General features: G+C 43.3%; 1 protein-coding gene across 6 annotated transcripts in view; it reads left to right on the top strand.

The window, feature by feature from the left end:
• Window positions 1-25,358, top strand: part of MAK (male germ cell associated kinase) — a 98,735-nt gene that overhangs the window by 36,964 nt on the left and 36,413 nt on the right. For 2 of the 6 annotated variants that reach the window (XM_069730660.1, XM_069730663.1), the window contains exons 3-7: window positions 4,295-4,349; window positions 4,452-4,564; window positions 5,649-5,703; window positions 15,788-15,909; window positions 23,251-23,333. In XM_069730660.1, the coding sequence (XP_069586761.1) occupies window positions 4,464-4,564; window positions 5,649-5,703; window positions 15,788-15,909; window positions 23,251-23,333 (361 nt within the window). In that variant the 5' untranslated portion in view covers window positions 4,295-4,349; window positions 4,452-4,463. Of the gene's footprint in view, window positions 1-4,294; window positions 4,565-5,648; window positions 5,704-15,787; window positions 15,910-21,811; window positions 21,892-23,250; window positions 23,334-25,358 lie in introns of all 6 variants that reach the window. The other 4 variants (XM_069730662.1, XM_069730664.1, XM_069730665.1 and 1 more) reach the window with 3 other exon arrangements.

The raw sequence follows: 25,358 nt of genomic DNA on the forward strand, positions 1-25,358 counted from the left end.
AGCAGCAATCCGAAAAGTCAATATTGACTCTTTAACAAGCCTTACCATATGACTTGGGCTAAAAACCAGTGTATAATGAATGTGATCAAGGAATCACATACCCAAGTCTCCTGGTAGGACTAAAATGTTTTGTAAATAAAAAAAAAACATTGAGTTTATTAATATAAAAATTAAATGATAATTGTATAGGACAAGTACCGTAGTTAAGTTTGGTGATGCCATTTATTTTTTTTTCATATTAAAGCATGTTTTATTGTACAAAATGCTACTTTTTCTTTTTTTATTATGCAGATTCTCCTAAAAAAAAACAAACAAACTGAGCTTTACTCACCCTCCCGAGGTCCAGAGCTGAGTCTTTGCCGCTGGTCGCGGTGTCTGTTATTGTCTGCGGCGCCAGTGTCCCCCATTGCTGAAGTTGATGGGACGAGTCGCTGAGCTCACTGATTGGCTGTTGACAACATTTTCGTTCTGCAGACCACAGAGGATACTCCTGGGGAGGGCGAGTAAAGGGCCGTTTTGTGTGTGTTGTGTATTTAACGTTTTTTGTTTTTTATAAACTAGCCAATGGACAGGCGTTTTTTTTTTTTCTTGTTTTTTTTTTTAAACTGTAAAACCCGTTTAAGAATCCATGTAATGAAAAACAAGAGTAGCATTATTTGACATTGAAACTTTTTTTATTATGGAAATTTTTTTTACAAAATTGGTATTGGCACATTCGTAATACTTGTACTATAGAATTATATTTTTCTCACTGTGCAGGATAAATGTCAGATTATTTTATTAATCTCACCTACCATAAACAGAATGAAAGTGATCAAAAATGTTTGTTTAACCCCTTAGCGACCGCCGATACGCCTTTTAACGGCGGCCGCTAAGGGTACTTAAACCACAGCGCCGTTAATTAACGGCGCTGTGGAAAAAGTCAATAGCGCCCCCCAGAGGCCGATTTTCTCCGGGGTCTCGGCTGCCGGGGGTAGCCGAGACCCCAGAGAACATGATTCGGGGGGTTTTTAACCCACCCCGCATTTGCGATCGCCGGTAATTAACCGTTTACCGGCGATCGCAAAAAAAAAAAAAAAAGCGCGATCTCTTTTTAATTTCTCTGTCCTCCGATGTGATCGCACATCGGAGGACAGAGAAAAGGGGTCCCAGGTGGCGCCCCAATACTCACCTAGCTCCCCCGATGCTCCTCGTGTCTCCCGGTGGGCGCCGCCATCTTCAAAATGGCGGGCGCATGCGCAGTGCGCCGGCCGGCACCGGGAGAATCTTTGGGGTCTCGGCTGCCGGGGGTAGGGTTAGGGGTAGGGGTAGGGTTAGGGGTAGGGTTAGGTTAGGGGTAGGGTTAGGGTTAGGGCTAGGGTTGGGGCTAAATTTAGGGTTAGGGTTGGGGCTAAATTTAGGGTTAGACTTCTTTCACACTTACGTCAGTACGGGGCCGTCGCAATGCGTCGGCCCGACATACCGACGCACGTTGTGAAAATTGTGCACAACGTGAGCAGCAGCTGTAGTTTTTCAACGCATCCGCTGCCCAATCTATGTCCTGGGGAGGAGGGGGCGGAGTTACGGCCATGCATGCGCGGTCAGAAATGGCGGATGCGACGTACAAAAAAACGTTTCATTGAACGTTTTTTTGTGCCGACGGTCCGCCAAAACACAACTGATCCAGTGCACGACGGACGCGACGTGTGGCCATCCGTCACGATCCGTCGGCAATACAAGTCTATGGGCAAAAAACGCATCCTGCGGGCACATTTGCAGGATCCGTTTCTTGTCCAAAACGACGGATTGCGACGGAATGCCAAACGACGCAAGTGTGAAAGTAGCCTTAGGGCTAGGGTTAGGGTTGGGGCTAAAGTTAGGGTTAGAGCTGGGATTAGGGTTAGGGTTTGGATTAGGGTTGGTATTAGGGTTAGGTTTGGGATTAGGGTTAAGGTTAGGGTTGTGATTAGGGGTGTATTGGGATTAGGGTTAGGTTTGAGGTTAGGGTTGAGATTAGGATTAGGGGTGTGTTGGATTTAGGGTTTTGATTAGGGTTATGGTTAGGGTTGACATTAGGGTTGTTTGGGGTAAGGGTTGTGATTATGGTTAGGGTTAGTGATTAGGATTATGGATCAGGTTGGGATTAGGGTTAGGGGTGTGTTGGGGTTAGGGTTGGAGCTAGAATTGGGGGGTTTCCACTGTTTAGGTACATCAGGGGGTCTCCAAACATGACAGCCAATTTTGCGCTCAAAAAGTCAAATGGTGCTCCCTCCCTTCTGAGCTCTGCCGTGCGCCCAAACAGTGGGTTACCCCCACATATGGGGCATCAGCGTACTCGGGATAAATTGGACAACAACTTCTGGGGTCCAATTTCTCTTGTTACCCTTATGAAAATAAAAACTTGGGGGCTACAATATCTTTTTTGTGAAAAAAAATATATTTTTTATTTTCACGACTCTGCATTCTAAACTTCTGTGAAGCACTTGGGCATTCAAAGTTCTCACCACTCATCTAGATAAGTTCCTTGGGGGTCTAGTTTCCAAAATGGGGTCACTTGTGGGGGGTTACTACAGTTTAGGTACATCAGGGGCTCTGCAATCGCAACATAATGCCCACAGACCATTCTATCAAAGTCTGCATTCCAAAAAGGCGCTCCTTCCCTTCCGAGCTCTGCCGTGCGCCCAAACAGTGGTTTACCCCCACATATGGGGTACCAGCATACTCAGGACAAATTGGACAACAACTTTTGTGGTCTAATTTCTCCTGTTACCCTTGTGAAAATAAAAATTTGTGGGCAAAAAGATCATTTTTGTAGAAAAAATGCGATTTTTTTTTTTTTTTTTTTTTTTTTTTTTTTTTTTTTTCACGGCTCTACATTATAAACTTCTGTGAAGCACATGGGGGTTCAAAGTGCTCACCACACATCTAGATATGTTCCTTAAGGGGTCTAGTTTCCAAAATGGAGTCACTTGAGGGGGGTTTCCACTGTTTAGGCACATCAGAGGCTCTCCAAACGCGACATGGCGTCCAATCTCAATTCCAGCCAATTCTACATTGAAAAAGTAAAACGGCGCTCCTTCACTTCCAAGCTCTGCGGTGCGCCCAAACAGTGGTTTACCCTCACATATGGGGTATCGACGTATTCAGGAGAAATCGCACAACAACTTTTGTGGTCTAATTTCTCCTGTTACCCTTGTGAAAATAAGAATTTGTGGGCGAAAAGATCATTTTTGTATAAACAAAAGCGATTTTTTATTTTCACGGCTCTACGTTATAAACTTCTGTGAAGCACTTGGGGGTTCAAAGTGCTCACCACACATCTAGATAAGTTCCTTAAGGGGTCTAGTTTCCAAAATGGTGTCACTTTTGGGGAGTTTCCACTGTTTAGGCACATCAGGGGCTCTCTAAACGTGACATGGCGTCCGATCTCAATTCCAGCCAATTCTGCATTGAAAAAGTCAAACGGCGCTCCTTCACTTCTAAGTTCTGCGGTGCGCCCAAAAAGTGGTTTACCCCCACATATGGGGTATTGGCGTATTCAGGAGAAATTGCATAACAAAATGTATGGTTACATTTCTGTTTTTACACTTGTGAAAATAAAAAAAATGGTTCTGAATTAAGATGTTTGCAAAAAAAAGTTAAATGTTCATTTTTTCCTTCCACATTGTTTCAGTTCCTGTGAAGCACGTAAAGGGTTAATAAACTTCTTGAATGTGGTTTTGAGAACCTTGAGGGGTGTAGTTTTTAGAATGGTGTCACACTTGGGTATTTTCTATCATATAGACCCCTCAAAATGACTTCAAATGTGATGTGGTCCCTAAAAAAAAATGGTGTTGTAAAAATGAGAACTTGCTGGTCAACTTTTAACCCTTATAACTCCCTAACAAAAAAAAATTTTGTTTCCAAAATTGTGCTGATGTAAAGTAGACATGTGGGAAATTTTATTTATTAACTATTTTTCATGACATATCTCTCTGATTTAAGGGCATAAAAATACAAAGTTTGAAAATTGCAAAATTTTAAAAATTTTCGCCATATTTCCGTTTTTTTCATAAATAATCGCAAGTAATATCGAAGAAATGTTACCACTAACATGAAGTACAATATGTCACGAAAAAACAATCTCAGAATCAGCGGGATCCGTTGAAGCGTTCCAGAGTTATAACCTCATAAAGTGACAGTGGTCAGAATTGCAAAAATTGGCTCAGTCATTAAGTACCAAATTGGCTCTGTCAGGGGTTAAAGAGTCGAATGCTTTGAGAAGATCCGATCCGTCATTTGTTTACTGGGTGTTTGTTTTCCTGTTTCCTTGTAGGTTCCCTATAGAGGAATGGCGACATCGGGGGGCTGCCCATATTCACATATAATCAGTAAATGAGCCATTCACATGAACATCCATACAAGTCGTCATACATTATCACTTCCTCACAGCTGCTACTTTCTGTAGACCATTCATTCTGCTTTTCGAACAGCAGGTTGCGAAGATGAACCGGTATACAACATTCAAGCAACTTGGAGATGGCACATATGGGAGTGTGCTGATGGGGAAAAGCAATGAGTCTGGGGAACTTGTGGCTATTAAAAAGTAAGTGAACAGATCGGTGTATCATATTTCTCGTTAACAGAAATAATTATATATTTTAGCTGTAGTAACTGATACCTATCGATAGCAGTATATACTGTCGCTTGCTTGTTTTGTCGTGGTCCGTTCTCCTCCAAACTTAAAAATGAATGGGCTGCGGACTCTGCTGCATTTTCTCTGCACAGCACGGCTTCTATTGAGACTAGAGATGATGGGATCAGGCAGATATTTGAAGTTTCCTGTTTTTGCCATCTTTCCCTGGGAATTCGGTGCACAGAGAAGTTATTCCGCAAATGAAATGTCCCTTAATATGTTTTAGGGTCTCTCCAGACCTCGGAGCATGATAACCGCAAGATGAAAGAAATCCTTATACTCCCCTCTCCATCTCCTCTGCTCCTCATTGTCAGCTGATCAGTCCTTGCTGCATCATCTTGTGCTGATATCCCCGGGCTTCTCACTCTGGGTCAGGGGGTTTCCGTTGTCGAAGGATTCTGCGCATGCACGCTCATGCTCACTGCACACACAGTAACGTATTGACAATATTTTGGCAAATAAGGGTTTTTGTAAAATTGGAATAGAATTCAATTCCACTCACATTTATTCTCTCATAGCTACTTGAGACGCTGGAGAAAAATGCGTTTAAAGGGAAAGTCTGGAGCAAAAAAATACTTCAATGCATAGATAAAGCATCGGAGAAGGATTCTTTAGAGTTAGAGTACACAGACTGTGTATTACAAGAGGTAGAAGTGGCGATATTATAGCCGCGTATGTAAAAGGTCTAGATGCTCTTTTTTTGCAATACATTTCATTTTGGGTTATGATTAATCATGCGACAATGTATAATTGATCAAGTAAGCCCGAACTAGATGGACCTGTATCTTTTTTTCCACCTATATAGCTATGTGATAAATGGACACAATTAATGTAAGAAACCAACACAAAAATATTATTCTTTGGAATTCCTTAAAGCCTAAATAACTTGTGATCACGACCTATTTGTGTGCCCATCGTAGGGGCATTAGTTTGTACATAATACTCTACAATGCAATCTAAAGTAAATTGTTTCCCTGTTGTTGCCTTGCTACAGGATGAAAAGAAAGTTCTATTCTTGGGATGAGTGCATGAATTTAAAAGAAGTTAAGGTAATATTACTGAAAGCTGAAGGAACATTGTAGAAATTGTTAATTGGGGTTAGCGACTGCCTGAACATCTTATGTTCCCAGTGACCTTTTGCACCACAGATACCAGGGCTTTCCCCAGTCCCGCATGCTCGGTGCCTCGGGGTGATCCTCGACTTTGCCCTCTCTTTCAAGCCTCATATCCAAGCCCTTGCCTCCATCTGCCTACTCAAACTCAAAAATATTTCCCGGATCCGTGCATTCCTTTACCATGAAACCACAAAAATGCTAGTGCACGCCATTATCATCTACTGCCTCGATTACTGCAACCTCCTACTCTCTGGACGCCCCTCCAGCACTCTGGCATCACTCCAATCCATCCTATACTCTGCTGCCCGACTAATCCACCTGTCTCCCCGTTATTCCCCAGCCTCTCCTCTCTGCCAAGCCCTTCACTGGCTTCCTATTGTCCAGATGCTCCAGTTTAAAACCCTTACTATAACATACAAAGCCATCCACAACCTGCCCCCTCCATACATCTGTGACCTTCTCTCCCGATACTTACTCACACGCATCCTTCGATCCTCTAAAGATCTCCTTCTCTACTCCTCTCTTATCTCTTCTTCCCACAACCGCATACAAGACTTCTCCCCTGCTTTCCCCATACTCTGGAACTCTCTTCCCCAGTGTTCCCCAAGTTCGGTCCTCAAGAGCCACCAACAGGTCATGTTTTCAGGATTTCCTTAGTATTGCCCCGGTGAGAATTCCATCACCTAGACAGGCAACAATTCCATCATCTGGGCCATACTAAGGAAATCCTGAAAACATGACCTGTTGGTGGCTCTTGAGGACTGGAGTTGGGGAACACTGCTCTACCCCAACACATCAGACTCTCGCCTACCACGGAAACCTTCAAAAAGAACCTGAAGACCCACCTCTTCCTCTGACAAGCCGACAACCTGCAGTGATCCTTAGTCTGCTGAGCTCTACCCTCTCCTAGTGTATCCTCACCCATCCCCTTTAGACTGTGAGCCCTCGCGGGCAGGGTCCTCTCTCCTTCTGTACTTGTGTGTGCCTTGTATTGCTCATGGTTATTGTGCTTGTCTATATTTGCCCCATTTCACATGTAAAGCCCCATGGAATAAATGGCGCTATATAAATGTATAGTAATAATAAAATTTTCACACTTTCCAAATGTCCAAATACATTCCCTAAAGTAAAAAAATTCATATTAAACCTCCACTCCCTTACATTTTCTGAAAGTATACAACCCGATACATTGTATAATAAAGTCAGGTTCTTTATGCAAACATCAATTTCATATCACTGTTCTTTTTTAATGAGTAAATTGCTATTAGTGGCTTAAAGCGTGACCTGGGCAAAAAGATCACACCTCCTAAAAATAAAAATGTAGCATGCTAAAGTTATAAATACCACTTGGGCCTGTATACACACTTCATAAATTCACCAGAACTATATAATTCACAAATACATTTTAAGCTGGATTTTTTTTTAAACTCAATAACATACAAGTACTGTATTTTTTCAGCCTATAAGTCACACCCCAGGTTTGGGCAGCAGAAAATAGGAAAAGCATATTTTCTATTGTTCAAAACTTCCCTGGTGGTGTAAAGTGGAGGGGTTATTATCTCTAATTTGCTAATTTGAAGGCACTAGGGTTGAATATGGAGGTAATAGAGCTATTATTAGTGTTTTTCTCTGTAGTGTGAATTACACACACACACACAGCTCTGCTACATTCGCACAGACACACCGCTCTGTTACATGCACATTTATAGACGCACACTGCTCTGCTACATGCACATTTATGGACACACACTGCTCTGCTACATGCACATTTATGGACACACACTGCTCTGCTACATGCACATTTATGGACACACACGGCTCTGCTACATGCACATTTATAAACGCACACTGCTCTGCTACATGCACATTTATGGACACACACTGCTCTGCTACATGCACATTTATAAACGCACACTGCTCTGCTACATGCACATTTATGGACACACACTGTACATTACCACATATTGCAGTTTTCTTCCATGTATGTGACTGATCACGTGACTTGAAAGGTTCGTGACCTAGTCGGATGGAAGGTCCTTCAGCTGCTCAGGACTTGCTGCTTCCATTCAGATTTTGGTAGTTTCCTCTACTGCTCTGCACCGATTACATATCAGTGAGGGACAGGAGGACAGAGATCACTTCTTTCTGTGATCAGGTCACTCGGTGTCTGCTGTCTTCTCCATCACAGGAATCTGCCTCCGGACTATAAGACGCAAGAGTATTTTGTGCTAAAATGTGCATGTCGTAGTCCTCAAAATGCGGTATTCCACACTGAATAGTGCAGCCCCACATTATATATCTCTTAAAAACAGACAACTGTTGTTCATGACTTGATGTGCTGTTGACAGCCATATCCATTTTAATTGACTTTATGTCAAACCAATTATTTTTTATCAGATGCAGAAAACACTTTGCTTAAAACATATATACAAGTAGAGGGTTAAACAAAAAATTTAGTAAAATAATAGAATAAGATATGCAAAATTCTTCTGTCACAATCATCTAAAAAAACACAGGCTTGTGAGTTTTTTTGCCCTTGATTTTTATATATATATGTGTGTGTGTGTGTATATATATATATATATATATATATATATATATATATATATATATATATATATATATATATACATACTAGATGGTGGCCCGATTCTAACGCATCGGGTATTCTAGAATATGTATGGCCACGTAGTATATTGCCCAGCCACGTAGTATATTGCCCAGCCACGTAGTTCACATACTATATTGCCCAGCCGCGTAGTATATTGCTCAGTCACGTAGTATATTGCCTAGCCACATCGTATATTGTCCAGTCACATAGTATATTGCCCAGCCATGTAGTATATTGTCCAGTCACATAGTATATTGCCCAGCCACGTAGTATATTGCCCAGCCACGTAGTTCATGTAGTATATTGCCCAGTCACATAGTATGTTACCCAGCTACGTAGTATATTGCCCAGCTTGCCCAGTCACATAGTATATTGGCCAGCCACATAGTATATGGCCCAGCCACGTAGTATACAGCACAGAGTCACGTAGTATACAGCACATGGCCACATAGTATATTGCCCAGCCACGTAGTATACAGCACAGAGCCACGTAGTATACAGCACAGAGCCACGTAGTATACAGCACAGAGCCATGTAGTATACAGCACATGGCCACATAGTATATTGCCCAGTCACGTAGTATACAGCACAGAGCCACGTAGTATACTGCCCAGTCACGTAGTATACAGCACAGTCACGTAGTATATTGGCCAGTCACGTAGTATGCACCATATCCCTGTTAAAAAAGTGAAAAAAAAAAATTAAAATAAAAAATAGTTACATACTCACCTCCTGGAGCCACTGGATTGAAGCGGCCGGTTCCGGATGCTTGTCGCGCGCTCCGGTCTGAAGATTGCATTGCGGTCTCGCGAGATGATGACGTAGCGGTCTCGCGAGACCGTACGTCGTCATCTCGCGAGACCGTAATGCATGCAGCGGTCAACGGGGAGTCGCGCGGAGCGGGAAAGGCCGGTTCCTGATCCGGGGGGCCACCGAAGGGTGAGTATGTAACTATTTTTTATAATTATTTTTAACATTAGATATTTTTACTATTCATGCTGCATAGGCAGCATGAATAGTAAAAAGTTGGTCACACAGGGTTAATAGCAGCGTTAACCGAGTGCATTACACCGCGGTCAACGCTGCCATTAACCCTGTGTGAGCGCTGACCGGAGGGGACTATGCGGACGCCAGGCACTGACTGCGGGGAGGAAGGAGCGGCCATTTTCTTCCGGACTGTGGCCGTCGCTGATTGGTCGCGGCATCCATGACAGGCAGCTGCCGCGACCAATCAGCGAATTAATAACCGTGACAGAAAGAAAGAAAGAGAGAAGGACAGACGGAAGTGACCCTTAGACAATTATATAGTTACTAGATGGCAGCCCGATTCTAAAGAATCGGGAGTCTAGAATCCATATATACTTTATTTATTCAAATGTAAGAATAATACAATTAATAAATAATAGTAAGAAAGAACAAAAAATGGCTGCACTCACCAGCTCTTGACAATTCTTGTTATTTAAGAAATTGCTGGGCAATAATGGACAATGTCCTTATGTGGCAAATAATAGAGCAATATACCCAATGTGGCAAAGAAGAGGTTAATAAACGGCAGTCTCTCAGTATAACAGTCAGTGAATAATAGGCAGTATATGGAGAAAACACCAAACAAAAGTTCAAAATTGGTGTGAAAATGTCACTGAACCACTTCACAACTAAATATATATAGTTTTGGTAAATGGTATTATCATTTTTTTGACGAAATTCGGCAGGAGCTTGAAGAGCAACGTCACTGGGCCCGCCTCCACGCAGTAGAAACTTGCTGTGAGGTAAAAATTCAAAAATCACACCAAAATGGCGGGCGGAGTGTGTCACAGTACGGCACGTTTCTGATTGGTCGCTCGCAGCAGGCGGCAACCAATCAGACACTGGACACTGTTGACGTCACTTATCTCCGGACATTAGCTCCGGACATTAGCTCCGGACATTAGCTCCGGACAGGAAGTTGGCACAAATTGCAGGAAGTAGTATTCTAGGCAATTATATATTAGATATACAGTATATTATATCTCTTCCTTCTCACCCCCCAATTGGGGTGAGAAGACCATCGGGGGTGGTCTTTTTTGGACTTTCACATTCTCAGGTCCTGGGTGTATGAGGGTTCTGCGCAGGATCTTACTTTTTCCAAGCATTGCGCTTTTCTGGACATAGAGCTCAGATGTTGCTTCTGGGGTCTGTTGTAGCCATTTTTTCAACTTAGGAGCATATGGAGCAGTGACCCTTATCACCACTGGAATCACTGTTGCCTTCACCTTCCACATCTTCTCAGTTCTCCTTTGAGGCCCTGGTATTTCTCCAGCTTCTCATATTCCTTCTTTCTGATGTTGCTGTCACTTGGCACTGCCACATCTGTTATCATTGCTGTCTTCTGATCCTTGTCTACTATCACAATGTCTGGTTGGTTAGCCAACACCTGTATATCCGTCTGGATCTTGAAGTCCCACAAGATTTTAGCCCTTTCATTTTCCACCATTTTCTCTGAGGTCTACCACCTGGACTTAAGGGAACTTAGCTCATATGCTGTGCAGATGTTCCTGTATACAATCCCCGCTACTTGGTTGTGGTGTTCAGTATATGCTGTTCCTGCTTGCAGTTTGTATCCTGCCACTATGTGTTGGACTGTTTCTGAGGTTTCTTTGCATAGTCTTCACCTTGAGTCTTGTCTTGTGTGGTAGATTCTTGCTTCTTTGGATCTGGTACTTAGGGCTTGCTCTTGTGCCGCTTTGATTAGTGCCTCTGTGCTGTCTCAGAGTCCTTCCCTGCACTGTGTAAGCGCCGGCCGTAAAGCAGAGCGGTGACATCACCGCTGTGCTCTGCTTTACGGCCGGCGCTGACACAGTGCATGGAAGCTGACGCCGGGGGACGCGACAGACACCGGAATGTAAGTATGTAGTGGTTTTTTTTTTTACATTTACAATGGTAACCAGGGTAAATATCGGGTTACTAAGCGCGGCCCTGCGCTTAGTAACCCGATGTTTACCCTGGTTACAAGTGAACACATCGCAGGATCGGCGTCACACACGCCGATTCAACGATGTCAGCGGGTGATCCAGCGACGAAATAAAGTTCCAGACTTTCAGCTCCGACCAGCGATGTTACAGCAGGATCCAGATCACTGCTGCGTGTCAAACACAACAATATCGCTATCCAGGACGCTGCAACGTCACGGATCGCTATCGTTATCGTTCTAAAGTTGCTCAGTGTGACGGTACCTTTAGGGCTTGCTCTTGTGCCGCTATGATTAGTGCCTCTGTGCTGTCTCAGAGTCCAGCTTTCTCCAGCCATTGGTAGGATTTCTCCATGTCAACCACCTCCATTATCCAATGGTACATCCCATGCAGCGGCTTGTCTTGCCATGGCACTTGAAGGGAGTCTGTCACCCCAAAATTCGAGTATGAGCTAAGGCCACCGGCATCAGAGACTTATCTACAGCATTCTGTAATGCTGTAGATAAACCCCCGATGTAACCTGAAAGATAAGAAAAACAGGTTAGATTATACTCACCCAGGGGCGGTCCCAGTACTGTTTGGGTCCGATGGGTGTCGCAGGTCCGGTCCGGGCCTCCCATCTTCATGCGATGATGTCCTCTTCTTGTCTTCACGCTGCGGCTCCTGCGCAGGCGTACTTTGTCTGCCCTGTTGACGGCAGAGCAAAGTACTGCAGTGCGCAGGCACCGGGAAAGGTTAGAGAGGCCCGGCGGTAGTTGGATAGAAATGTTCCTTTGTAAGGATTCTTCATGAGCCGCACTGTTCTTCTTTGTGTTAGCCAAACTGATGGTGGCCATATACCACTCTTAATTTCTTTAGCCAGTAAGTGTGGATCATGTCAGGACTCTTCTTGACCCGCTGTTGGATGTCTGCTTCTGTAATGGTGACTGGTTCTTGCTCTAGGTGGTTGCTGTGTTTCATTCTCAGATCTTGCAGCCACATTGCACTGGTGTTGTGTGTTTTTTCCTTCTCCAATATATCCCTCCAGTATTATTCAGTTCAGTGTCTGCTATTGGTGGAGTTGCTGTCTTTGTGTTGCTATTTTGTAGTTGAGAGTACACCTTGGATGGTTCTTCGGAGAACAGGGCATTTATCTTCTTCGCCTTAGCTTCTTTAGTGTATCTCCCTAGTCTTGCAGCGAGTGCTGTGAGCCTTTGTTTAGCAGTCTCTAGGGGTTCAGTTGGGGTACAGCTTGGTCTTATTCTTGATCTTTACACCCTTCTGTATTTATTTGTCTGACTTCCCTTCGTGTCACCTTGATCTTTGTCTCCAGTTTTCTTTTCCAAGAGGGGCACATACTTCTGTTGTTCTTGCTGGTTGTATAGCCAAGTATTTCCATGATTACTGAGGCAGTAGCATAGATCAGTTTATTAGTTTGCGTAATGGTGGTGGTAGGTATTGATGTAAGTGCTCTATTGGTATACTGTCTGGTGGTGTTTCTTTGCGGAGCCTTGTTAATCTGGTATTTTGTTTAAAGATCTTCTTTTTCAGATCAGCTGCAGTATTCTCTAATTGCAGGATTGGATCAGGATTTTCAGGGGTTGCACACGTTGTTCTTCCAGGTCTTCATGTGGGGTGGATCTGCAGTGCAGTTGATCCATCTCAAGTTGTGATAATAGATTTCTCTTTATGACATTGATCCAAGTAGTAATGTTTCTCCTTGCGGAGAGTGACATGTTAAAGGGAACCTGTCACCCCGTTTTTTGAGATTGAGCTATAAATACTGTTAAATAGGGCCTGCGCTGTGCGTTACTATAGTGTATGTAGTGTACCCTGATTCCCCATGTATGCTGAGAAATACATTACCAAAGTCGCCGTTTTCGCCTGTCAATCAGGCTGGTCTGGTCAGGTGGGCGTGTTCACAGCGCTCTTTTCTTCCCCAGCTTTCCGTTGGTGGCGTAGTGGTGTGCGCATGTCCAGAGTTCCGACTTCCCTGCGCCCACGTGAAGACACAGCGCGCGATCTGCGCTGTAATCCCTTGCATCGGTGGGGGCGGCCATCTTCCTGTGGCCGCGCGTGCGCAGATGGAGTACTCTGCTGCACGGGGCTTCAGGAAAATGGCCGCGGGCAGCCGCGCGTGCGCATTAGAGATCGCGGCGGCCATTTTCCCAAAGCCGAGTTTGCATCTCGGCTTTGGGAAAATGGCCGCCGCGATCTCTAATGCGCACGCGCGGCTGCCCGCGGCCATTTTCCTGAAGCCCCGTGCAGCAGAGCACTCCATCTGCGCACGCGCGGCCACAGGAAGATGGCCGCCCCCACCGATGCAAGGGATTACAGCGCAGATCGCGCGCTGTGTCTTCACGTGGGCGCAGGGAAGTCGGAACTCTGGACATGCGCACACCACTACGCCACCAACGGAAAGCTGGGGAAGAAAAGAGCGCTGTGAACACGCCCACCTGACCAGACCAGCCTGATTGACAGGCGAAAACGGCGACTTTGGTAATGTATTTCTCAGCATACATGGGGAATCAGGGTACACTACATACACTATAGTAACACACAGCGCAGCCCCTATTTAACAGTATTTATAGCTCAATCTCAAAAAACGGGGTGACAGGTTCCCTTTAAGCATGCTGAGATGAGGAGACTTAAAGCTGCAATGCTCCTCTGGGAAATATGCAAATTGTCTCTTCAGAGAGGAAGAGGATTAGAACTCTAGTGCCACCTACTGTATATTAAAGGGACACGGTCACCTGGATTTGGAGGGAACAATCTTCAGCCATGGAGGCGGGGTTTTTGGGTTTTTGATTCACCCTTTCCTTACCCGCTGGCTGCATGCTGGCTGCAATATTGGATTGAAGTTCTCCTCAATCTTCAATGTCGACCCTTTAACGAGCCATATATGCAAATTGCCTCTTCAGAGAAAAAGAGGACTTAAACTCTATAGCGCCACCTGTTGGAAGTAGCGATCCTACAAGTCACAATCAACCCTTTAACGAGTCGTGCAATATGACTTAGGATAAAAGCCAAATCAATATCTCAATTCGCAGACACGGTGTTTCGGGCTGTTGGCCCTCGTCAGTACGAAGCATGAGAACTGATTTGGCTAGGTGTTCTGATTTGGCTAGGTTAACGAGCCTTGTCACATGACTTAGGATAAAAGCCAAATCAGAATCTCAATTTGCAGACACTGTGTTTCTGGGTACTGCCCCTTGTCAGTGCAAAATGTGAGAGGCGTCTGACCGTGATCCTTGCGGAGAGTGACATGTTTAGAATGCCGAGATTAGGAGACCTAAAGCCGCAATGGGACATTGAAATGTTGGGTGACTAGTAGTTTCTCAGTCGGTGGACATGCAGGTCTTTGTATCCATCCAGAATTTCCTCATATGCTTCATATATCCTCTCTCATTTGGTCTGCTGTTATAGTGGCATTTCATCAGATTCAGATTATCTTGCCTTGTCCACGTATGGTTTGTTCCAGTAGCACATTTATCATCAGATTGTCCTGGTTCCTCGACACCTGACGTGGACCTTGTTAATACAGGCGACATATTCCTATGTTTATTGAGGTAAGCAGTCTTGCCCCAGGACCACTACTGGTATATTGTTTCCTACAGGGCAGAGCCGGGATTCGAACCCCAGTCTCCCATGTTGTAGGCTGTGCACTTAACCATTACACTCTATAAAGATTATATAAGATCTTGGGGGATGGGGGGGGATGAGCTACAATGATTTGATCACTTCTTAATGGGAACCTGTCACCCCCCCAAAATCGAAGTTGAGCTAAGCCCACCAGCATCAGGGGCTTATCTACAGCATTCTGTAATGCTGTAGATCAGCCCCCTATGTATCCTGAAAGATGAGAAAAAGAGGTTAGATTATACTCACCTGGGGTGCGGTCCGATCCGATGGGTGTCGCTGTCCGGTCCGGGGCCTCCCATATTCTTACGATGACGTCCTCTTCTTGTCTTCACGCTGCGGCTCCGGCGCAGGCGTACTTTGTCTGCCCTGTTGAGGGCCTCTCTGACCTTTCCCGGCACCTGCGCACTGCAGTACTTTGCTCTGCCCTCAACAGGGCAGACAAAGTACACCTGCGCCGGAGCCGCAGCGTGAAGACAAGAAGAGGACGTCATCCTATGAAGATGGGAGCCCCCGGATCGGGCCGCAACACCCATTGGACCGGACCGCAGCGGGAACGCCCCTGGGTGAGTATAATCTAACCTCTTTTTCTCATCTTTCAGGATACATCGGGGGCTTATCTACGGCATTCCAGAATGCTGTAGATAAGCCCCTGATGACGGTGGGCTTAGCTCATCTTCGATTTTGGGGGTGACAGGTTCCCTTTAAGTTTTTTGCTATGTTGCAGCGACCAAAAAAACAGTAATTCTGTTGTTACGATTTTTTTTTCTTACTATGTCACTTACCAATTGGATTAATATATTTTTAACACAGCAGCATGTTTCTGTTTTATTTTCTCCAGTCGTTGAAGAAACTTAATCATGCTAATGTGATCAAGCTAAAGGAGGTGATCAGAGAGAATGACCAGCTGTATTTTGTGTTTGAATATATGAAAGAAAATCTTTATCAACTAATGAAAGACAGGTAAGATCATATACCCTAACACCTTGGTGGGTATTCCTAAATTTAGTAGAAATGATTTATCTCCAGTGGAACCCATGAGCATTTTTTTTGATCGATCTAGTGCAATATGTGCTAGAAAACATCTGTTGTATCTCTGTTATTGAGAGGATTGTCACTTATATCGATACTATTTCTTACCTGGTCCCTTGTAGATGACTTCTTGCCGTAATTTTATTTTAATGTGTTTTATATAACCTAAAAAAATGTAAAAACTGCATCAAATTTTCTAAAATAGCAAAATAAACTATGCTTACTTCTTTGTGTGCCCTGGTGAGCACTTTTTACGCTTCTTGGGCAACACGTTTAAGGGTTATTTCCTTCCAAGAAGTAAAAATTAGAACTTTGAACAGTAGCCAAAATGTGTATTTTTTTTGGCATGACATTAATTTTTGCAACACAAATTAGAGTTGAATAAACCAAGAGACAAACATCATCCAAGCTTTAAAAGGCACAGGATTAGGGTTTTCAATAATGGTATGTCCATGCGACAACCGGTATACTCCATGTTAATGACAAGTGGTCATTGTGACAAAATCCAACTTTTAGGATTGCATACATTCAGGATTGGGCAGCCTTGGCAAGTGCTCTTCATCTGTTAATACTGAAAATGAAAACCAAATCAAGTCCATAAAAGAGCAGACTATCTCCGCCATAATTTGGTTAGACCGTTAGAACGTCTACGTAGCTGTAGAGCACAATTTGTATATTTTTCTAATTTTCCAGTCCAAGATGTAAAAAGAAAGTAAACCTTTCATTCAGATCTGGTTTATAGCGTTCCAATGTCCCCCCAAAAAACTAGAGCCACCTTCTTCCTGGAGCGATATATAATTTCCACCTTTTCAGTTTTATAATGTAGTCCTAATAATGGATGGAAATGAAATGCATTATGGATTTACAGTTTTAGGGAAGGGATATGAGAAAATAATTACAAGGGACATTATAAAAAAAATAATTTACTTTTTTATTTTTTCTTGTTAGCTGGAAACTTTCTTTCCTGTAGGCTACTGTCATAACACTTTATTTTATTTTTTTCAAGCATTTTTAGGTGCCACTTTTTTTTTTTTTTTTTTAAGACGCATACTTCCAATGTGCGTGTTTGTGTTTTTTTTTGTTTTTTTTTCTTTTAAAGGTGGGAGTTGGTCAGCTTTTTTTCCCCAATGCAGGATCCAATGGGTAATGCTTCTCATTGCGAAGAGTGACACGCCAATCCTGACATCCCAAGGTGAGGAGACTCCTCTGGGAAATATGCAAATTGTCTCTTCAGAGAGGAAGAGGACTAGAACTCCAGTGCCACCTATAGGAAGTAGCAATGGTAAAAGGTTCACCTCACCTTGGCATGTCAGGCTTGACATGTCACTCTCTGCAAGGAGAAACATACCCTTGGCTCCCAGTCAGAAGCCTCTCACCCAGCCGAACCAGATCTCACACATTGACAAGGGACAGTAAACCAAAACACAGTGTCTGTAAATTGAGATTTTGAGTTTGGCTTTTAGACCGGAGTCACACTAGAACGTAATTGGGACGAGTACTATGCATTAAAAAATCGCTTAGCACTCGGACCAATGTTAATCTATGGGGCACCTGCTATCATCCATTGTTTTCTCGGACGTATTATACGTGCGAGGGAAATAGCAGCATGCTGCGATTTGCACCGTATATCAGCCGAGACTTGCCAATGAAAGTCTATGGGTGCGAGAAAAACTTGCACACCACACGGACCATCAGTGTGACTTGCGAGAAATACGCACGGGTGTCCTTTAGAAAAGCCGGTGTCCTTTAGAAAAGCCTACTGACAGGGTAGAATAGAATAGATAAAATAAATGTCTACCGCTGATGTCACTGAGCATGCGCAGACTCACAGCCTGACCTGAGGTGAACTTGACAGCATGGGAAAATGTTCAGAAACTTTCCCACGCTACAGAGTTCATGTCCGGTCAGGCGGGGAAGCTGGGCAGGCAGCTTTTCATTCATTCCTCCGTGGTTTACAGCCCGGCCGGCAGCATTAGCACCGCTACGGGTTGTAAACTATGTAACCCCTTGAGATGGATTGCAGTGTGGGACTTGACAGTACAGCGGACAGGTATGGAATATTGTTGCTTTTTTATTTTGGATTTTTTTTTTACAGAAGTACGAGGGCTTCGCATGGATTGAGAGTGCAGTAAAGATGTTAAACCTGTGTGTTTCAGTAAAAGACTTTATTCTTAACGTGTGTTTGTATTTTTAACCCTTTCATGCTATTGGATTAATAATGGATAGGTGTCTTATTGACAATAGAAAGGTGACATTAACCCCTTATTACCCCACATGCCACCACCGGGTGGTGGCATATGAAATATATATGTATATATAGATTCAAGATTCAAAGAAGCTTTATTGGCAGGACCAGATACACATCAGTTTTGCCAAAGCAAGTGTATAAAGGCAATAGGTATAGGGACTGTGGGGTTGTTGGGTAGGAGCTGTAGGTGAGGTGGATGGGGGCAGATCCAGGGTGGGGGCTATAGTCCATGGCATAGGGGAGGTGGATGGGGCAGGTCCATTGTGGGGGCTATAGTCCATGGCATAGGGGAGGTGGATGGGGCAGGTCCATTGTGGGGGCTATAGTCCATGGCATAGGGGAGGTGGATGGGGCAGGTCCATTGCGGGGGCTATAGTCCATGGCATAGGGGAGGTGGATGGGGCAGATCCATTGCGGGGGCTATAGTCCATGGCATAGGGGAGGTGGATGGGGCAGATCCAGGGTGGGGGCTATAGTCCATGGTATATATTATAATATATTATTATTATTATTATTATATATATGTGTGTGTGTATATATGTATGTATATATATGTGTGTATATATATATATATATATATATATATATATATATATATATATATATATATATATATATATATATATATATATATATATGTGTGTGTGTGTGTATATATATATATATATATATATATATATATATATATATCTATATCAAGACACACTCAATAAAGGAGTGGTTCTGCAGGCGGGGACCACAAATCACATCTCAGTACCAGTGCTTTCTGGCTGAAGTTTTGGTCACTTTTGAATGTTGGTTGTGCTTTCACATTTGTGTAGCATGAGACGGACTCTACAACCCACACAAGTGGCTCTGGTAGTGCAGCTCATCCAGGATGGCACATCAATGCGAGCTGTGGCAGGAAGGTTTGCTGTGTCTGTCATCGTAGTGTCCAGAGGTTGGAGGCGCTACCAGGAGACAGGCAAGTAGACCAGGAGACGTGGAGGGAGCTGTTGAAGGGCAACAACCCAGCAGCAGGACCGCTACCTCAGCCTTTGTGCAAAGAGAAACAGGAGGAGCACTGCCAGAGCCCTGCAAAATGACCTCCAGCAGGCCACAAATGTGCATGTGTCTGCACAAACAGTTAGAAACTGACTCCATGAGGATGGTCTGTGTGCCCGACGTTCACAGATGGGGGTTGTGCTCACAGCCCAACACCGTGCAGGACGCTTGGCATTTGCCGCAGATCACCAGGATTGGCAAATTCGCCACTGGCGCCCTGTGCTCTTCACAGAAGAAAGAAAGTAGGTTCACACTGAGCACATGTGACAGACGTGACGGAGTCTGGAGAAGCTGTGGAGAGCGATCTGCTGCCTGCAACATCCTTCAGCATGACCGGTTTGGCAGTGGGTCAGTAATGGTGTGGGGTGGCATTTCTTTGGAGGGCCGCACAGCCCTCCATGTGCTCGCCAGAGGTAGCCTGACTGCCATTAGGTACCGAGATGAGATCCTCAGACCCCTTGTGAGACAATATGCTGGTGTGATTGGCCCTGGGTTCCTCTTAATGCAGGACAATGCCAGACATTATGTGGCTGCAGTGTGTCAGCAGTTCCTGCAAGATGAAGGCATTGAAGCTATGGACTGACCTGCCCATTCCCCAGACCTGAATCCGATTGAACACATCTGGGTCATCATGTCTCGCACCTTCCACCAACGTCACGTTGCACCACAGACTCCAGGAGTTGGCGGATGCTTTAGTCAAGATCTGGGAGGAGATCACTCAGGAGACCATCCGCCCCCTCATCAGGAGCATGCTCAGGCGTTGTAGGGAGGTCATATAGGCACGTGGAGGCCACACACACTACTGAGCATCATTTCCTTGTCTTGAGGCATTTCCACTGAACTTGGATCCGCCTGTAACTTCATTTTCCACTTTGATTTTGAGCATCATTCCAACCACTAGACCTATTAGTTGTGATTTTCGTTGATCATTTTTAGGTTTTATTGTTCTCAACACATTCCACTATGTAATGAATAAAGATTTACAACTGCAATATTTCATTCAGTGATATCTAGGATGTGTGATTTTATTGCTCCCTTTATTTTTTTGATTGATATATATACACAAAATGTGTTTTAGAATTCACTAATGATTACTAGCTAACAACTGGCATCAGCTTTTTTTTTTTTGTTTGTTTTGCCGAAAAACAACTTGGCAAGTAACGCCCAGAAAAACAATGCAAAAATGGTGTTTTCCTTAATAAGGCTGTGTGTAGGTCTAAACATGAGAAAAGTGAATACAATTTTTAAGCTTAAAAGCTATTGATCCTGGTTCATTAAGACTGGTGTTTCATACATCAGTCTGAACAAGGGGCGTGCAGGAATAAGAGGTGGCAAATTCATAATAGGCGCTTGCCACTTAAAGCACCACTTCAGCATTTTGTCTTTTTTTTAAGCACTGGAGTGACGCTTTAAATCTAAGTCCCCTGCCCCCTGTCTTATACTCGCCCTCTGGTGTCTTCCCCGTTTTTCATCACCGCTCCGATCATGCAGCGCCATCCAGTGAGCGCAGCTTCTGACTCTGACTATCCGGATGTCAGAAGTTATGTCACAATCCCTCAATGCATGAACGAGGCTCTCCTAGACTTGTATTGAAAAGTGACCTCCGGCATGCTCCAGGAAATACTAGAGCTGGCGGTAGGTTACTTTTTGCCCGAAATCGTAAGGAGCAATGCTGGAAAACGATAAAAGCAGTGACAGGTGAGCATGAGACTTAAAGCATCACTTCAGTGCAATAAAAATATGGAGTGGTGCTTTAAAGAATTTTGCTAATCTTATCAGTGGCGTGCGCCTACATGTGCTTTGCTAGAAATGTGACTCAAGTAGCAACATTTCTGACGTAAGAAGTGCTGCCACCTTTGAAGCATTTTACGTCGCTTATCAGAGCTGTGGAGTTGCCTAACATGGACCGACTCCTAAAATATATGATAACTTGGTACAGCAGTACAATGCAGGATGTGCTATAAATGTATTGGGAAGTTCTGAAATGTCCTATAATGTCTGTTCTGTTCTTGATATAAGGATTTCGGCTTTTAGTTGCGATGAATCTGTCCTGCACTTTATGTACATGCTCAGTAGTGACCAGTGCTGGGAGTCGGGGAAATTGAGGAGTTTGAGTCGAAGGATTGGCTTCCCGACTCCGCAGCCCTGCCGCTAATACCCATCTCCATCCACTTCGGCAAAGCTGGGAGAAAGTAGCTTGAAATCGCCACTGAATTCTACTGTAAATCCTTTGATTAAATGAATTGGGGCCATTGTCTTTTTTCAGATATGTTAATTTCCTGTAGATACAGTAACACCTCCAAGGGTTCCCTTGATAAGCAAATGTGTGAAGTTGTGTCATCTCCAGAAAAAAATCGACTATTTTTACAGGAAAGTAATATTCCCTGCAGCAAATGGATACAAAAATTGAGAAAAACGTCCCAAAATGTAAAAATGGATAAAATTGTAGAGTTTCTTGCTTGTCAGTTGTGGGTAAAATCTGGATCCAGTTTACAACGTCTTTGAAGCATTGCTTGAACTGTTTAATTTGTCTCTTCACAGAAATAAGTTGTTTCCTGAATCAGTCATCAGAAACATTATGTATCAGATATTACAAGGGCTAGCCTTTATCCATAAACACGGTAGGTTTGTACACAGTCACACATCACCTTTACAAGTCCTCAGGTGGTTAATCTCTTAATTGGTGCCACTATTGGAACAACCATTTGTGGGCTTCTCAAGCCTGTGCATTCCCAGAAGCATCTGTAGATAGCAGGTTTCCTTTTTCCGGACAGCACAGTTCAGCTATATACTAAAATGAAAGATTACATATAATTTAGGTCATACATAGTCCAGAATCTGCTTAAAGGGGTTTTCTGAGAATATAAAAAATGAGCTGAAATTACTGAGAACCAATGCTATTTGAGTGCTCTCCGTGGTGGGTAGTGTCTTAAAGGCATACTATTGTAATTTTCCCTCTTGAGATCTGCATTTGGTGATTGAATTATAACAAAATAATAATCTACATGTAGTCTAGTTGACATTTATTTCATTTACTTTTATGTCCTCCAAGAAAATCTCTTTAAATGCTTGTTTTAACATTCCTTTTTGCATGTCTTAGTTTTCAAAGAGCATCACCGATACCATTTTGATAACGGTAGTATATACACAAAATGTCTACTTTATTAGATAACCCTGTTTATTGGCTTGGTTAGAGCCAGTACCATCTCTGTTTTCTCTGAGTCAAAGCAAGCTATTATATTTTAAGTATACAGCCAAAAGGCTGAACTCTGATCTCCTACATTACAACTATGTGAATGGAGAAGTCTAGTCATCATCATTACCTCTGATAGGAGTTTCTGTCCCCTCTTCACCTGGTGGTGAACTTCAGTGGCATAGGTATAACTTGGGTAACTTTATATGAAGTAGTCAAGGGTTATCCCACAATGGACATTGTTACTATACATTTTTCACAAGATAGGTGATGAATGTCAGATACAATAATTTGGAGTTTCACCAGTAGAATCTCTGTGGTTTCTAGAAATGTGGGGTCAGGACTATCTGCAACAGTCAAGTACAGCACTCTGCTGGTTCCGTCAGACCCAACACATTCATTGGATTGGCAGGGCATATGCCCATTGTCACTAAATTCAAACTTCTGCTCACTCCTATGAACCTAATCCTTCACATTTTTCAGATGACAGAGACCTGTGGAATGGGAGATTCCTAGTAGGATTGTACTGTGTCACATGGAGCAGAACCTCTATATGTTCCAAGCCGTCATTACTGGCAGAGTATATGTAATAGAGGGGTCACTGGGTGTACATCTTACTCATTGATCACGATGCTCACATCTAGCCAAGAAATCCATATATATCCAGGTGTCTTATTTGGTGACACAAATTGGAAATGGTATCAAGTGTCTTTGAAGATTTTTCTCTTTTCTTTACCTTTTCTTTTTGTTCTGTTTCCTTTGCTTTCTTATTTCTGTGCCGTGCCAGAGAGAATAAGATGTTCACTGAGAATGAAATAAGGAACATTATGTTTCAGGTGCTTTCTGGTTTAGCCTTTGTACACAAGCATGGTAAGCTTTTTTTAATATTTGCCCGCTGCTTTTGCTTTATTTGCCTGACTATCATAATGGCTTATTTTATTAACCATACTGGACTGTATACTAGACTGTTCCCCAGGACGTTGCCTGCCTCAGCTTGCTGGTCTGTGTTGTTGTATAGTTCTCACATTTCCCATTGATGTCATATATGTTAGCAAAACGTTTTTATATTTACTTGTTACAGCTTTGGTACAAACATGTAAATTCAGAAACACAAAAAATCTTTGCTGTTTTTTTTTTTAATTAAATTCAAATATATGTAGGAATTAAAAGCAATCTGTTCATATGATCAAGCCTCCTAAGCGGTCTATATGGGCATTCAGGTCATAGAAAATGTAATAAAATTATACCTGGATATCTGTAATCAGATTTTTTTTATTCAAGAGAAATCCATGTTTTTTTAAATATGTAAATGAGCCGGACACAGATCTGCATGAAAATCTGCCTCCAGATCAAAGGGGTAGTTATCAATATGAGACATGTAAAGATTGTCAAAAAAACAAAGTGAATGGCCGACAGCACATCTGACAAAAAATTAGCAGGAAAAAAGGGGCGGCGGATGCTCTGTGTGGTTATGAGAGCAAACAGTACGGCAGAACTAACAGTACAGCAGAACTAACAGTACAGCAGAAGTGAAGTTTGTCTCATTACAAACACATTTGCACTGCAGTTGTTCTCTCAGTGCTTTAGCTTTCATTGCATAGGCAGCCAGTGTGGTGAAAGAGCACAACTGAGAGCACAACTGTAAATGTGTTTCTTGTGTTTGTAATGAGACAAGGTTCAGCTCTGCTGTACTGTGTTGGTTATCATCAAGCACAGCTTTGCAGCAGATGTGACAGCAATATGAGAAAACACCAGCTACTGCAAATGTTTGTAATGAGACAAAGTTCACTTCTGCTGTACTGTGTTAAAGTGAACCTGTCACCAGTTTTGTGACATACAGTGCCTACAAGTAGTATTCAACCCCCTGCAGATTTAGCAGGTTTAATAAGATGCAAATAAGTTAGAGCCTTCAAACTTCAAACAAGAGCAGGATTTATTAACAGATGCATAAATCTTACAAACCAAAAAGTTTTGTTGCTGAGTTAAATTTTTATAAATTTTAAACATAAAAGTGTGGGTCAATTATTATTCAACCCCTAGGTTTAATATTTTGTGGAATAACCTTTGTTTGCAATTACAGCTAATAATCGTCTTTTATAAGACCTGATCAGGCCGGCACAGGTCTCTGGAGTTATCTTGGCCCACTCCTCCATGCAGATCTTCTCCAAGTTATCTAGGTTCTTTGGGTGTCTCATGTGGACTTTAATCTTGAGCTCCTTCCACAAGTTTTCAATTGGGTTAAGGTAAGGAGACTGACTAGGCCACTGCAACACCTTGATTTTTTGCCTCTTGAACCAGGCCTTGGTTTTCTTGGCTGTGTGCTTTGGGTCGTTGTCTTGTTGGAAGATGAAATGACGACCCATCTTAAGATCCTTGATGGAGGAGCGGAGGTTCTTGGCCAAAATCTCCAGGTAGGCCGTGCTATCCATCTTCCCATGGATGCGGACCAGATGGCCAGGCCCCTTGGCTGAGAAACAGCCCCACAGCATGATGCTGCCACCACCATGCTTGACTGTAGGGATGGTATTCTTGGGGTCGTATGCAGTGCCATCCAGTCTCCAAACGTCGCGTGTGTGGTTGGCACCAAAGATCTTGATCTTGGTCTCATCAGACCAGAGAACCTTGAACCAGTCAGTCTCAGAGTCCTCCAAGTGATCATGAGCAAACTGTAGACAAGCCTTGACATGACGCTTTGAAAGTAAAGGTACCTTACGGGCTCTTCTGGAACGGAGACCATTGCGGTGGAGTACGTTACTTATGGTATTGACTGAAACCAATGTCCCCACTGCCATGAGATCTTCCCGGAGCTCCTTCCTTGTTGTCCTTGGGTTAGCCTTGACTCTTTGGACAAGCCTAGCCTCGGCACGGGAGGAAACTTTCAAAGGCTGTCCAGGC

Source organism: Ranitomeya imitator, chromosome 6, assembly GCF_032444005.1.
Source record: "Ranitomeya imitator isolate aRanImi1 chromosome 6, aRanImi1.pri, whole genome shotgun sequence".
In the NCBI taxonomy this organism is placed as follows: Eukaryota; Metazoa; Chordata; class Amphibia; order Anura; family Dendrobatidae; genus Ranitomeya; species Ranitomeya imitator.